The sequence below is a fragment of the Sphaerodactylus townsendi genome, linkage group LG03, assembly GCF_021028975.2.
Source record: "Sphaerodactylus townsendi isolate TG3544 linkage group LG03, MPM_Stown_v2.3, whole genome shotgun sequence".
In the NCBI taxonomy this organism is placed as follows: Eukaryota; Metazoa; Chordata; class Lepidosauria; order Squamata; family Sphaerodactylidae; genus Sphaerodactylus; species Sphaerodactylus townsendi.
This window is the reverse complement of record NC_059427.1, coordinates 60,322,794-60,339,508: the sequence shown is the minus strand read 5'-3', so window position 1 is coordinate 60,339,508 and position 16,715 is coordinate 60,322,794. Positions and strand designations below refer to the sequence as shown.

The window sequence follows — 16,715 nt, the reverse complement described above, 5'->3', positions numbered from 1 at the left end:
GGAAATGCAGTCAAAAATGAATCAAATGACCCAGAACCATCTAAGAATGCTGAAAGCTATTTTATTTTGTGTGTAGCTAAGAGCACTGAGCATAGGTTTATCTAACTCAATACAGAACTTTCAAGAATGGTAACTTCAGTGAGTCTAAATTCTAGATAGCAGTGACCTGGTGTCAGTTGTACTATTTTTTTATAACTCAAAATATTCTATAAAGCCAAAAGTATAGGAAGTAACTTTCCCCACATTTAATCATGGCAGTGACAGGCACCAGGAAGTGCTTGTTCACAAACTCTGAAGCTATTGGTGGTAAACCTAGCAACATAGCAGGGAACACTTCTGCCTACCAGATATTAATGCAGGCATCTGAGTAAGAGCACTTGCTGTCATTAGGGTTCAAACAGTCCTGGAAGAAAAATGTCCTGACCAAGAGAGGCTTACTGTGTGGAAATGGGTGCTAAAACTTTTCATCACATGGAGGTAAAATAACATCGGCTAAACAACATCCAGGAAATTATTTCTCCAGGCAGTTGGCAACCCTAGCTCATTACTTGATCATGCTTAATGTGGGAACCAGGAACCACAGTTCCATTTTGCCAGTAAATCTAATTTTTAACATGCCACCTTCAGTGCACATTCTAATCCACAGAGTGGAGCCTTGACCAGAGGACACGTTGTTCTACAAACTTGAGAAAACCTTTTGGTTTGCAGAAAAATCTGAAATAATAGAAACACTGTCTATACCTTTAAGAAATGGATGTCCTCTCAGTAGCTGTTGTGAGGGTTTCTAGACAACCACAACAATATTGCCAGCTTTCAAATGTTGGTTTCTATCATTAGAAGGCAGAGGAAAGGGTCCTTCCCAGGGCTATTTGGCCTTCCAGTCCACCACTATTCTTCTCCCTCCTGCCCTGGAAAGAGGACTCATCTGGGTCAGGATCAGCAGTTAACACCCAGGCAACTTGCTACATGCAATCTGCACAACTCACCTGGTACAGCAATGGGAGAAACTTGATGCTGCATTACTTGCCTGGGCCAAGGAGTTTCTGCACAATTTGCACGAAGTGGCTGGACCAGGCAAGGGCTACCGCATAAATAATCTGAGTGACTTGCTACTGCATCACTTTTGCAACTTGACTAGACTTTTCCCAGGGAGAATTAAAAAAAACCCTTGCCATTGTTAAAAAAGTCTTCAAGAACAGAACGGAGACAGCTGCTGAATCAGGAGTTCCTGGACTCGAGTTTTATTATTAGTTCTAATAAGAAATATACTGCAGCCCATGCTTCCAAGCAAGCTTCTTCATTTCTTGTTCAACCATGGAGGTATAGAAATAGGAATCCTGGGAAGGAATGTCCGCAAAAGAGATATGTATATATACCGCTAGCAAAAGAGATATATGCATTGAGTCAAGAGTTATATATACCGCTAGAAAAGAGATAAAATGATGTAAATAAAATAGGGGTGGGTGTAGATATTTCTTTTCTCTTTGGAATATTCATGTCCTCAGACCAAAATATTGCTTTCCTCTCTGAGATTTTTAAGGAACAACGGAGAAAAACGCTTAAAAGTGTTTCAACAATTGCCTTTCAGCCCACACCTGGGAGAGTATTTCGATTGTACTAGAGAACCGGAACTTATCGGTGAAACATGGCGGCGGTAGGCTATTCTCTTCCGGGGCATCTTTCACGCATGCGTCCTCTGCTTTCACAGAAGCGATTTTTGCAGCTTCCGTCGGAATAGCGAGCGTGCGTCGAGGATACCATCGCCATGGTGAGCGAATGGAAGGATGAGCTTCGTGCCATCCCTTGTGTGTACGACTTATCCCTCCCCGTAAATATCAGCCGAGTAATCTCTTTGGGAGCCCCTTGCCCTTCTGGGATGGCCTCGCTCACGTACCAGAGAAGGAGTTGCGTGCATTGCGACCACTGCTGCTTTGAGACTCGCTAGATGGCTTGAGCGAAGATCACTCTTCGCTCAATGTCAGTTTCCCGTCCTTTCTCTTATGATAGAGGCTTGCAGACACCCCCCCCCCCCCAAATATATATTTATGCGGTTTTTGAGTGCTGCAAGAACCTGTTGAGTTCCCTGTTGCCTGCTTTGTAACTTGTCAGAGACAGAAGTTTTGGTTCCAAACATTTTATGTATTGGAGATTTACATCAATGTGTTTTTAAAGTTTTTTACCTCAAGCGCATTGGGAACAACTTTATTTCAGAGCCCTTTTACGTTATGTCTGGAGTGTTAGGATTCAGGGTAATTAATATCTTTATTGTGAGTGACCTCAAAAATTTTCAATCTTTGCAATAATGAACAGTTTGTTAAAAACATGTACAGACCCTAGCTCTGATAAAAATGTTCAAGGGAACCTTGCTGCAAAAAGATATAAAAATTAAGATTTTAATTGAAAAGAATATTTTATGGAAAGTTGGTCAGAAAGGAAAAATCTTAGAAACTTATAAAATCTTACTGAAAGTGGACCTAAGAGAATAAAAAATGAAATAGGAGAAAAAAATCTTGGAAATTCAGTTAGAAGGCTAACTGATAACACCTGTCAAGTTGAAATGCATTATTTCCTTCTAATAGGCATTAGAAGTTACTGGCATTTGGTTGCTGATAAATACTATCTTTGGCCCTACCAATACATCTTTGTTTTTTTTCTAGTATACGATACACTATATGTTATAGTGGTCATAATATCTATTCTCCCATATATATATATATGAGAAACCCATTGCTTTAAACTTTTTAAACAGTTTTAAACAGTTAAATTTTTCATTTGGTGTTCTGCATTTGGTGTTCTGCATTTGCCCATGTATACAGATGTCTTTAGAGAGCAAAATATTGGATTGTTGAGAAACAACTGATCTCATTACCATGTTGATTTTAGCAGTTTCTATAGTTATCCTTGCATAATATTCTCCAACCTAGAATCAATTATTTCCCCCCTTATTAATAATATTGTTTTTTCCTCTCTTTATATAGGCTCGAAATGCAGAAAAGGCCATGTAAGTACCTTTTGAATCCAAAGTGGTTGCTCTTGAGAAGGTTGAATATATTTTTTTATAATGGCTCAATTTCTGCATATTATTTTTGCATTCACTGACTGTACATTCACCATTTTGTGCATGATGGTACATATCCTACATTAGACTGAAGGAACTTTGTCAGTCTTACTCCAACTTAAACTGTCTTTCCTTTGGAAGAAGAGCCATTGTGTTGAAAGCAGACTTCAAAGGTTGATCACTAGAGTGGCAGGATGCCTTTAGCTGGAGAAAATCTTTAAAATATGCTCAGTTGAATTCTCAGTGGAATGGTAGGATACTTGCCAGTTGTTTCATGTCATTGAGTGACTTCCAGGCAAATTGTTGTTGAGCTAAGCAAATTTGATGTCCTCTTCCAAGGGTTATGTTTGGTTTTACCAATTCTAAGCTACAAAAAAGTCATAATTGTGTGATGCTTAACAGCTTTGAGTATTGTGGTTGTAGGGTTCTTTTAATGCTGAAATGTACTTTAATGTATGAGAGCCGGTGTGGTGTAGTGGTTAAAGTGTTTGAATCCCAATCTGCTGTGGTGACCTTGGGTCAGGTACGCGCTCTCAGCCTTGACCCTGTCAAGTACTTGGATGGGGGAACCTGGGGTGTGATGTGGAGGCAGGCAGTGGCAAACCACCTCCCAACATCTTTTCCCTTGAAAACCCTACAGGGTTGGCATTAAACAGCTTGATGGCAAAAAAGTATATATGGAACCTGATGGATGTTAAACTTAATTTTCTTTTAGGACGGCCTTAGCAAGATTTCGCCAAGCTCAATTGGAGGAAGGAAAAGTCAAGGTAAGCTGGAAAGCAGAATGTACTTAAAACACACTGGGTTAGAGTCAACAATCTTTCACATAAGGAGAAGGGATCCTTGCTGTGTTCCTCTCCTCCAGCAGCTCCCTCTGATTCCTGGAAAATTTACTGCAGGGGTAGTGGAGTCCATGCTAATAGTCCTGTTGGTCAGGAAGTTGCACTGAGAGGGCAAAATTTCTGTAAGTGCAGTTCTGCTGATGGAAGAGAGAGAAGGCACGATTTGGTCCCCTGTTCTATGCTCAGTATGATACCCTGATGGGGTTTATAACTCCAAAAATTCAGTATCAGAAGGGATGGTTGGAAGGGAATGCTGCAAAAATCCGCATGCATCTGGTGCTGGTATGCAGGATCCAGCCCATCTTTGGTGTTGAAATGCTTTAGTAGTTTACTGGCTGAAATGCAGTACACAATTGCCAGCCTATAAGGTATATATTTATAATTATTATGGGAGTTATATGTTGCAATTTGTTGTCTCTGTTGTGTTTCATATTCTGAATATGAACTGGAAAGAAATGGAATGAAGTCTTCTGAAAAAGATATTGGTAAATTTATTCTAGAATTCTTTTTTAATCTGAGTAGTTAATCTTTTAGTCTAAAGGTTATATAATGTTTGGGCACAGTTACTTGCCTTATATTGCAAGCCTTGTTTCTGTCATGTGCCTCCATCTCAGGAAGATAAGTGACTCTGTTTAGATCACATGTCTGTAGTACAAAAATTATCGACCATATGTTGTTGGTTAAACATGGGACTAATGAAGGTAAGAGTAATCTACTCTAAAAACTACTGAGGAGGAAAATTGCAAGGAGTGCCTTCAAATAGTTCTTAGAACTAAAGAAGAATATGACTCTTGTGCGTAAAGTGCCAACAAGTTGAAGATGACTTACAGTGACCTTGTAGGACTATGAAAATGTGAGCATTCAATTGAAGTCTTTCTACATATCCATTAGTCTTGATCATGTGGTTCTGCTTTCCCAGTTTACAAGGAAGCCAGAAGAGATCCTCTAATCCAGGGGTCCCCAACATGGTGTTCATGGGCACCATGGTGCCTGGTTACATCTTTCCTGGTGTTTCCAAGTGCTTTCAGAAAGTGTATGGGGCCAGTAGGGCTTTTCTCAGGAAGGCTTCCAATTTGTCATTTGATAATTCATTGACTTTGCAGATTTTTAAAAATGTTGCTTTGGCAGCAGCTACCACCACAGCACAATGACTGTGTTACTGAAGGTAAGGTGTAGAAGTCACTTTGTGACTCACTCCATCTCCTACAGGAGCCATTTTGTGGCTGCACTTACCCTGTGGTGTCCAAATGCCAAATGTATCTGTAGGCTCAAAAAGGTTGGTGACCCCTGCCCTAACCTTTCACCTCTTTGAGGCTGGTCTTTCCAGAGAACCAACTATTGAGTTTTTTGTTTTCAGTGCTGTTATAAATGTGAGTTTTGCATGGCACCATTTGTTGCCATTAGTTGGCCCTGTGATGCAACTCTTTGTGTTCTCTCTGAACAATGATGGTATTATGTATTTGTTTTACTTTTTTATAAGATCTGTGCATCTAATAGTGAACATTGGGGTACTGTGCCTAATAAATTGGTACCATCGAGAGACTGGATACAGTCTTTTTCATACAGTTTCAGAGGGTAGACATTTTGGTCTGCAGTAGAAGAGTTAGGTTGGAGTCTAGCAGCATCTTAGAAATCAACAAGATTTTGGGAATAAAAGCTTTCAGGAGCCAAAACTGACAGAGGGAGCTTTGACTCTCAGCAACATTTTCCTTGTCAAAGCCACTGCTAACATGATTCTCCCATCCAGGCTACTGTTAGCTCCAGTAGAAAAAAAAGATTTGCGCTGCTCCCCCTCCCCCTCCTGGTTAACTATACTAATAGCAGCATGGGAGAGCGGAGATAGTTTAGAGAAAACACTGTTGTGGACTTGGAAGAAGTTAAACTCCTCCTTTTACTCAGTGCCTCAAGCCTGTTCTAACATGTGTTTCCTATACAGTCGCTTTTAAAAATTAAACAGTATACATAACATGTAATTTAGCCTTTATTAGATAGCCCTGCATTCATCTTTGAAGCTAAGGACTTTTAATGACTTCTGAAATTAAATTAATTAAATAGTACGTGAATGAAATTGCCTTTCATTTCAGCAGACTAAGAACAAATACATTAAACTAGCAACGGGTTGTATACTAGATACAGGGCTCCAGAACAACAGGAAGCATGGATTTCAAGGATCTGCTGTGGGCCCCATGAAGAAGGTGACATGAATCCTGTAGGGAGTGGGGAGGGAGATGTCAAGAATCCAAATACCTATGACAGGATTTGCCTTGTAGCCCACACACATATAGCCACTAGAAAAACCCAAAGATAATCTTATAATTATTTTGAAAAAATGCTTAGCTTTAGAGTTCTTACTTTCCAAGCAAAGGGATTCAATTATTTTCAAGGCAGCCATTCATATATTAGGTTGTGTATCATGTTTTTATATTTGTTACACAGATTGACTATCAGTGGGTCTAGGGGTGGCATGTAATGCAGAGGAAACTGGACCATTAATGATGGTGGTCCCTGAACCGCCTGCTGTTATGGAGAGCAAGAAAGTAGAGTTGACTGCTTTGGCTGGGTGTACATGTTAAAAGTTACCAAAGTTGGAAGAATGAGTGATGTATTTATTTTTTCCAAACAGGAACGAAGGCCTTTTCTTGCATCAGAGTGTAATGAACTTCCTAAAGCTGAGAAATGGAGACGTCAGGTATTGATTGTTTGTGATGGTGTGGCACGTTCTGAGTGGTAGTTGTATGGTCAATACTGTACTTTTTGAGGAAATTCAGAAGATTGTAATTTTTTTAGCCTCTTCTCTCCTAGTGGGCTAAATTTAGTAAGATAACCAAAGTATAAAAGACACAGCTTCTTGATCTAGACACTCAAAATGCTAAAACACATAAAAGAAATGAAGAAATTAGGAGGCAGGGGGTAGCCAACCACACGTGGGATCTCCCCATTCTGTTAATAGTCCGCTTTTCATCTATTTCTCCTGCCCAAATAATTCTGTTCCTCTTTTGAACCTTTGTATCTTGATTCATTTTATACCACAGTCTATTTCATCCCACTCTACTTTGGCCTATCTATAAGCAGCAAATAAACTTTAAGCTGGATATGCTGATTTTTTAGAAAAGAAAAGCAACTTGTTTCTGAAGGTGACACATAACATTTTTTTTAAATAGCTGTTTGCTTCTAACTTGAGAAAAAACTAACTTGTACCTTTTTAAAATAGATTATCGGTGAAATTTCCAAGAAAGTGGCACAAATTCAAAATGGTAAGTTCCTGATAAAGGTTAGCTTGTTTAATGTTCTCATGCATTTGCAAAACCTGGTTCTCATTGACATTGCTTGTCAGTAACTTCTTTTGGCTTCTAATCTTGAAGGTGCTACTGCTCCAGATCTTCTGTAACTTGTAGTTGTTAAGATGGGATACTGTGATATCTGAATTATTGCTAATCCAATACTTGGCAAGTCTATCTAAAAGCAAGCCATTCCTGAGTTGTTTACTGGGCAAGTCTTACTGACGCCACTCTGACTTTAGATGGTTGTAGATTTGGTATATTCAGTTTCCTTGTGGAGCATTTGAAGCCCTGCCATTAGAGGAAAAATGAGTTCCAGTAAGAAGGGGGAATTGAGATGTAATCATTCATACTGTTTTGTTCCCTTGCTGTTCGTTTATGCTTACTTATCAGTATCCTATGATCCTTGCAGCAAGTCAGAATAGAGAGAATGTCTTGTAGAAGTGTTATCAATGCATCAGTAATTGAAAGAACTATGCTTTTTCTCTTTAAAAACAGCTGGGTTAGGTGAATTCAGAATTCGTGACTTAAATGATGAAATTAACAAACTTCTCAGAGAAAAGGGACACTGGGAGGTCCGAATAAAAGAGGTGGGAGGACCTGATTATGCGGTAAGTATGAAACAGAACAGGATTTATGTACAGAGATTTAACAGTCTTTAATATTATTATTATTATTATTATTATTATTATTATTATTATTATTATTATTATTATTATTATTATTAATTCAATTTCTATACCGCCCGATCCCCAAAGGGCTCCGGGTTGTTTTAGATTAATACTAACCAGAGGAGGCCTAATTGCTAGATACAGTTACATATGTTACATGTGAATGTGAAAAGCTGCACATACCAACCAACTTACATAAATCGTTGCCCAGATAATTTGGGAAGATTAACCACATTATCTGTTTGAATCTGAACAAACTGTGGATTTTTTTTCCCATTAAAGAGAATTGGCCCCAAAATGCTGGATCATGAAGGCAAAGAAGTTCCAGGAAATAGGGGCTACAAGTATTTTGGAGCTGCTAAAGATTTGCCTGGTGTCAGGGAGCTTTTCGAAAAAGAACGTAAGTATTTTTTGATTCACATGTAGATCTTTGAAGATGAATACCATGAATATAACAATTTGCTGATTTAAGGCTGTGAACTTTTCCAGTAGGATGCTATGGGAGATATATACTTCTGTTAATGGAAAATAGGCAGCTGCAAACTTCTATTATGCAACTGATTGCTTTGTTCAACTTTTATTCATATTTACCTCTGTCTTAATTTTAAAGATGCTTAGTTGAACAAAACCCCATTTATTTAAGGACATACTCTCATAGCTTCTAGTCTGTTTAGAATTATCCCTTTCATGAGGGGAACAACAATCTCCATCCTAACTTGCCATCCTAACTTGCCACAGATATCCCAGGTTCTTACAGGGGAAAACATATTAATGTTCCCCTCATAGGAAAATAATGTGTTGAATCCTACAAACCTTCCACCTATGGAGGCATGTTTTACATTTGGAATGTAAAGTCATACATGATTTCATGACCTCTTTCCCCAGTGGTCACTTTTAACCTTCCTCCCAACTGTTGCTGGAGGTTGGGGAAACCTCTCACAAAACATGCCATGGGCAGAGGTGTTGAGGAAGGAATGGAAATTGTATTATATTCAAGTGTTTTATTTCTCAGCACCAGACAACTGGTTCCTTTGATCCATCAGCAGAAAGTGCTGAATGGTTGCCAACGTCCTCCACTTTCCTTTTCCCCAGCAATCATTTCTGACCTTGGTAAAGTGTATTTCAAGGGATGAGGGACTCATCTGGAGTAATAGCCATGTAGGTTGGGAGGCTGCAGTGGGGAGAGGACAAAATAGTCCCTTCTTGCCTCTTAAATGAACAGACAATTCTTGTGCTGATCTAATACAGGATAATTAGTACATAGGATTAGTATAGTGGTCTTTTGATGATCTTTTAGTTTTATGAAAAGCTGTAAGATCACACAAAAAAGATTGTCAGTATTATACTCCTGTTGAGCCCCTTTTAAACTTAGCTCTGGATAGGTTCTAGCAGCACTTGCAAAAAAGTAATGTTATCTTTACTGTGTTTTTTTAACATAGTTTATTGCTAAGCAGCACTGATACTGCAGAATTTGTGTTTATGCAGTCACGTACACAATCTGAGTATTTACATTTGTGAGCCTTTGTAATGGTGGTTGCTTTATCAACTGCCACAAAAGAAATGAAGTAGTTGGTTGGGGATCTGAGCAGAGAGGCTGGAAGAGAAATGGACACTTAACCACAGTGATTTAAGTACAAGTGTCAGTGGCTGTTTGGTAGAATCTCGTTAGCAAGCTGATACTCTGCCTCCATTCATATTTTCTTTGGTGCCTGAAAATGAACTTTCCACTTGTCCCTTCAGCTCTCCCTCCTCCAAGGAAGACTCGAGCTGAACTCATGAAAGCTATTGATGCCGAATACTATGGCTATCGAGATGAGGATGATGGTGTTTTGGAACCACTGGAACAGGAGCATGAAAGAAAAGGTACATATGAACAAAACAAGGTTACACTTCCACTTAATTCCATTTGCAGGACCCCAAAGTACAGCTTTCTGTAGAGAGCTGCATTAGCCCTTTTCAAATTGCTCTTATTTCAGTTTCTTCGATGTGTAACTTGTGTTGGTAACAGAGGTCAAGTAACTGTCCTTGTATTCTGCCTTATGCTGTATATTATTAAATGCTCCTGTAGTGTTGCTTGTTGCATTTAAAGTTTTTAAATTTTAAACTACTTTGATTGACTGAAGACAGGGTTCCTACCAATCAGAAGAAGAATTTAATAGAGCGCCTTACTTGCGCATTGTACGTTACTACTTACAGCTTAAAGATATAGAATGAGAACTGGAATTGTTGACAGTAGATGGCAATGCTAGTGCAGCTGTTCATGCCATCAGTTGTTAGTGGGCAGAAGAGCTGACACCAGCATTTTGATGCAAGGATTGTGTAGCATTGATCAAGGGCTATCGGTCTGCACATCTTTTTGTTTGTTTTTATTTCCTTCATTTATATCCTACTTTCCTCCTCAGTAGAGATCCAAAAGTGGCTTATAATCTTCTTTTCTTTATTTTATCCTCACAGCAATTCTGTGAGGTAGGCTAGACTGACTGTGTATCAGTGGCTTAAGGTCACCCAGCAAGCTTCCATGTCAGAGTGGGTGTTCGAACCCAAGTCACCTCATCCTAGCCAAACCATGAGTCTATGTAGAGAGCTGACATAATGTTACTTGCCATCCAAACAATGATTTAGAGAACTGAAAATATGCATTCTGTTTTCCCCATCTCCCCTCTCTCACTTGCCATTCCCTCCTTCCTTTTATTTACTTATTTCTCTCAATCAAATAAGATTCAAGGCAGCTTACACATAACAAGAAAAATGGCAAACCGCAGTCAAACAGTGCTTTCCTGTTCTGACTTCACAGCACTCTACAGCTCATGCAAATTATAGTTTGCCCGGTTTACATGGTTTAATAATTTATATTAAAATACAAATTAATCTGTGGTAGAGATTCTCGGCTGCAAGCATCAAACTGCTCCTTTTTATGGTATTTTTCTTGATGTATCAGCTTAACTCAGAAAATACTGCTGAAATGTATATCGGAATTTATTTGAAACTGCTTGCATTAACTGTTCACAGCAGTGAATAGTTCTTCAGTTCTGTGGCTGCTGATCATATGGGCACAGAGGAAATTAATTGATGCATTTGGAATGGAATGAATGTAAGGGAAGTAAGTTGGGCTTCCAAAAGGAAATAACTAACCTTCTACTCTTGATTATGGCTGAGCAATGCTCAAGTGGAAGTGGCTGTGACCTTCCAGCAGATTTCCCTTCCTGCCATCAATTGGGTACTTTGAGCTAAGCTAATTGGCTCAGTGGTATAGCACTGCGTCCAGAAAATTGGCCAAGCCTTTCATAAATGAATATGCTTTAATTAGATTGTGGAGTAGATAATGCACTGATCATATTACAACTTGTCCATTGAAGTATTTCAGTGTCACGTTACTGGTGCTGAGGTTTGGAGTGGGAATTGGCGAGCTTTCTGTGTTTTGTATACATCTTATGGTTAGTCAGTCTTTTTATTAATTAGATTGGGAAAGGGGCTTTTGCATTAATTGTTACTTAAATACTTTTTTAAAAAAATCCCTGTCTGTCCTTCCCTCATGGGTGAACTGGCATATAACTGACTACTCTGCCATTGACTTACTGATATTCTAAAGCATGCTTGTTTCCGTTCATTTGGTATTCTCACTGCTCTTAGCAGATCCTGACATTAATCCATAGTGTTCAACTACTTGCTAGTACATTTTTATGCCACCCTTCCATCATGAAGCTTACGGAGGCATGTGTCATTCTGCCATCCTCCATATTATCTTCACAGTCGTCTTCTGATGTTAGGGTAGGCTGTGTATGCTCCGGGTCAGATAACTGATTTACTCAGTTGAATGGTTGTTCTTTTCCTTCTCATGAAGTTTTTTTGTTTAAAGGACTTACAGACAGCTGGTCTTTTTTGTACACTACAAGGGGATAGGATAGGAACATTCAAGGATATAATAGCCTTGGCTATTACCACACTAAAAGGTGCTTGGAAAAAAATCCTTGCCACTACAGGGCTTAAGAACAACAGTTAACTTAAGAGACAGCTGTCGATAGAAAAACAGAATAACTTTGTATTTCTTCCCCCTCTTGGTCACAGTTAACACCTTTTACCTGTTGTCAGTGGGATGCTTCACTTGCACTGATTGTACATGTGTCTCACTGACAGGGCCAATAACCTCCTTGGTGCTATTTCAGGTTGAGGAAAAAGCGGGAGGAAAGACTCCTCCTTCTCCTGTGCTCCACTGCTGGACACAATTGAACCTCTAAATGGCATTCCTGTGCTTAATGGCAAACCTAACATGTAGTTTGGCTCAATGTCAAAGAGAAATATGAATGGTCTGACAGAACACATATTTACTGAGATGCAAATCTCATTGGTCTCGTGGTAACTGTATGCATAGGACTATAGCCTAATGTGGTCATAGCCATATTGAAAACTAGTACATTTTCTACCAGATGCTTGAATGATTAGATTGTGCAAACGTCTCTTGTCTTGAAAACCCTATGGGGTTGCTATGTCAGTTGTAACTTGATGGCACTTTCCACCACCAATATTTGGACATAGAAAAGTTAAAGAGCAACAGATTTTTGGGTGGCAGAGGTGGGGAGGCAGGTGTAAATGCAAGTTTTAAAGGGTATGAGGTGTGGATGGGGAAGATAAGGGTTAAAAGCATTTATGTTTCTCCCTGCACTATTTTTTAACTTTTCTCCATTTTTAATTATGGACTTTGATAGTGAAATGTCTTTGTATAAGAATTTCTCTTGCTAGGTAAAAATAATATGAATAATATTAACATGTAGCAATGAGAGCAGACAGCAGTGATTTTTGACAGTTGTGCCCATATACATACTCTAGATTTCCAGGATGGAAGTGAATTTCTGAACTAGTATTTTACTACAGTGATTTGTAAACTTAGCCTGAATTTGTAAGATGGAAATGCAGGTACGAATTTTGGTCTTTGTCCATAAGGTTCACAGATTCTGTGCCACCATCCTTCAGACTTCGTTGTCTTTGGTACCATATTTATGTAATATTTTGTATATTTTCTCAGTTATTGCAGAAGCAGTGGAGAAATGGAAAACAGAGAGAGAAGCACGACTTGCAAGTGGGGACAAGGAAGAGGAGGAGGAGGAAGAAAACATCTATGCAGTAAATGATGATGAGGTATTGTAGCCATTCCAGGCCTTGATGCTTTACTTGAAAAAGTATACGATGGATGCGAACAAATTATATATGGAGTGGATTAATTGTTAACTGTCTTGGATATTCTTGCACAATTTAATTCTTCATTATGTCCACAGTGAATACAATTTAATTCTGTAAAACTTCTGTTTCATGTGATTGGGGGAAATGTGACTGTCAGCTTCAAGGATTGGTTTCCAAATTTAAATGAATGATGAGAAACAGCATTCTCTTTTTTACACTGTACTTCCTGCAGTTGACTAAACTAACTGAGACACTAAGCTCCATAGTTTACAGAATTGGGGAGGCATTAGGCCTCCTGAGAAAGTTATTTCTTTCAGCCTTTTGTAGTAATCTTGTCTGTACACCAAGTTAAGAAACAGAAGAGAGAATTATTGCCATTTCCTGTTTCTGATAGTGTCAAATTAGGCACTGCAGCAGAACAACTCAACTTGGGTCATTCTCAAAATATAAGTTGAAGTTCTATTGAAAGTGCATCATAAGTGGACAGGAAGTAGGACATTAGACCTTCATGAGCTTGCACTTTTACCTCTGAAAACCCTTGACCTCCACTGTTTTTCTCTCAGACACAATTACTCTATCTGTGTTTACCTGCTGGAAACAGCTGTGCAGTGCTGGTTGTGAGCAGGAGGGAAGTGCAGACAGAAGTGTATTTGTGTGAAAGTTTATTTCCCACTGTTGAATTCAGTCAGTTTGCTTTTTTTTGCACACACATCTCAATAACTTTCTTATAAGGAAGCAAACAGTGAATTGCATTAATGTTTTTGAAATGTGTTACAGTCTGATGAAGAAAGTGGAAAGGAAAAAGAAGGTGAAGATAGCCAGCAGAAGTTTATTGCCCATGTCCCAGTGCCTTCACAACAGGAGGTAAGAAAGAGAACAGGCAAGATGCCTAGATAACTTCAAGTTTATGTGAGCACTTAAGTCAGGCAAGACAAAGGAAATGTGGATGGGGAATTCTGGAATAAGAAGAGAGCAAATGCTACTGTGTTCTGCCAAAATAATATTTTCTGTTGGTGCTGATGCCACAGAATTCCTCAGGGCATCCCAGCTCCCAGGAGCTACTGTTTGGAGGGCACAGGGAGCTGCTGTGGGAATAGGAAGACAGCAAAGATCCCTTGTTCCTAGCAAACATCACTGCATGATATGTGTAGTGGCCCACAACATGTCATGATTCCTAAGTATCACCAAAATGAAGTATGAACTATGGAATGGAATCTGTTCCTCAAAAGCTATCATAGAATTTATAGTTATTTAAAATATCAAGTCAAGAAATACTAGATTTTCCAGACTCTGCGTCTCCTACAGTAGCCTTTGGCATCTTTCTAAACTTCTGATGGGTGAACATGTGTCGATATTATATTTGATACTGGCTGTGCTTAACCTGCAGATTGAAGAAGCCCTTGTCCGAAGAAAGAAGATGGAACTTCTTCAGAAATATGCCAGTGAAGCTCTTATGGCTCAAAGTGAAGAGGCTAAAAGGCTTTTAGGACTGTAATTGTTCGTGATGCTTCTGTTTATAATCCATCCTAAGACAGTAGATGACTTTGGGAGCAGCTTCTTAAAGCACTTTGATTCTGGAGAAAGTAATGTTATCTTTGCCAGTTCTTAAAACTGTAAGTGGCCTTTACCTGAGCAGATTTCATTGTGAATCTCATTTCTAGTAAGTTTTATGCTCAACCTTCCCAGTGATTCCAGATGACCAGCAACCTTGCCTCTAAGCTCTCTTTTTCTAGTTTGCATTTGCTTGATTTCAGCTTTATGAAGCAATTTCTGCTGTGGTGAATGCTGTTAGATTAAAAAGTGCATACTGTAATATACTATTCTACTGACTAGTCAGTAGTATACAATAACATTTATCAAAGGGTTTATTTAGCTTATCCTGTGGCCTGCAAATTTGAGATAGGATTGGAAGGCACATTTTATAGCAGCTGGAGTTTTATTGTTCTGGTTTTGCAGGAGAGCTGATATTCTGTCCAAACAATGCAGTTTTACAGTAGCATGCTCAAAGCTCTTTGGAGTAGCTGCTCACTTGGTTGGATTTCAAATGTGCTGGATATTTCAGCTAGTAATACTGTGAATACTACTTCACCTTTGTAATGTTTCTCAAAACTTTTCAGTAAAAATGTTTTATACATATTCATATATTCATAACTTGTACTCTTTCCTGCAATGAAGTCATCAAAGTTTTTCAGTTGCTTTAATCTGTGTTGCATGAGAAAAGTGTTCTCAATCTCACAGTAGCAACAAGACGACCAAATTTATTATTATTATTCAATTTATTACTCAAAGGGTAATCACACCCAGACTCTTGACTGATGGCTTAGGTGTTAATTGCATACCGTACAAGAGTAGGGAGCTGGTACCCAATCTCAGATCCTTCCCAGCTCAGCCATAGGACCTCCATCATTGGATTTAGCTTCAGGAGCTCTGTTTCATCCCCCTCACCATGGCATCCTAACAACTGGTCAAGTTGTCCAGACAACAGTTAGCTGCATTCAAGGAAATGAGAGCTCAGACGAGTTGAGAGCGAGTGGAGGAAAAATCACAACGAGGCATCGAGAACAACTTATAGGATGCTTATGAAAGAATATATGAATTGACAATAAAGGAGGCCAAGAAAGATTACTTCACCTCCTCTACTGCATCTGCATGCTCTCCCCCAGCACAATTGTTTTGTATAGTTCGGTCATTAATGTCCCTAAATGAGGGCTCAAAACATAAGGATTTGGCCATAAGCTGTGAGGCACTTTCGAGCTTTTTTACAAATAAAATTTCTGTGCTCCACCGAGATCTTCCTACCACAATTGATACAATTAGCAAATTAGAGGCCCCTTGGCCATCTTTGAGTTCAATCCTGGAACATTTCTCTCTACTTGCAGACCAATGCACACAGGGTTGTAGCTGCTGTTAGACTTACTACCTGTCCTCTGGATCCGTTCCTCTCTTGGCTGATAAAAGCCAGTGGGTCAAAAGATCGTAATTGCCCAGGTAAAATGCTGCTGTTAGATCAAGGGGGATCAGTGCAGTTGTCCATGGAGAACATTTGTGAGAGCAACCAATGCCATCTGTCTTCCATGACAAGGTCGGAAGCTGGGCTGACATGGTTCAATGCCAGTGAATAATCTAGGAATGCCTGGAGCTGCTCCATCAGGATCCTATCAACATTGGTTTGGGAGATGCAGCTGAAGTGGTCCAAAACTGGACTAGAGGATGGCCAAGGGGCCTCCAGTCCCTTTGCTATACCAAGGTTGGGCCGAAGGTCACAGTGCAGCAACAAGATTTTATCTGCCGAAAAGCTTGCAAATGCCTCAGCTAATGGCCAAATTTATATTATTTGGAGACTCCTCAGTGAGAGTCCTTAAAGACCTAACTACCCTAAACAGTTGTGCTGTGCGTGAGCTTACATATACAGTGGAGGCCGCATAGTCCTCACTCTGTGGCCCTCACTGCTTTCATAAGCATCATATAAGATGTTCTTATAGCTTTGTTGCAAGATTTCTGCCAAATACATGGGCAGAGTGGTGCATGGCCTCAGTTGACATTACTGAATCAAAAGTATATGGAACACATTTGAAAAAATTAATGTATGCAAGCTATCAAGCTTCAAGAGACATTGAAGTTCAATCTCTATTCCATTTCATATCAGTTCAAAGGGTCATATCAGTTCATATCAGGTCACATTGACCTGCTG

General features: G+C 39.3%; 1 protein-coding gene across 1 annotated transcript; it reads left to right on the top strand.

The window, feature by feature from the left end:
- Positions 1-1,681: 1,681 nt before the first annotated feature.
- ISY1 (ISY1 splicing factor homolog) lies at positions 1,682-15,160 on the top strand. The gene is made up of 11 exons (XM_048491379.1): positions 1,682-1,768; positions 2,979-3,001; positions 3,774-3,825; positions 6,524-6,589; positions 7,112-7,154; positions 7,677-7,789; positions 8,132-8,249; positions 9,590-9,712; positions 12,870-12,982; positions 13,802-13,888; positions 14,412-15,160. Exons 1-11 carry the CDS (start codon positions 1,766-1,768, stop codon positions 14,517-14,519), a joined length of 849 nt encoding a protein of 282 aa, XP_048347336.1. The 5' UTR covers positions 1,682-1,765; the 3' UTR covers positions 14,520-15,160.
- The last annotated feature ends 1,555 nt before the right edge of the window (positions 15,161-16,715 follow it).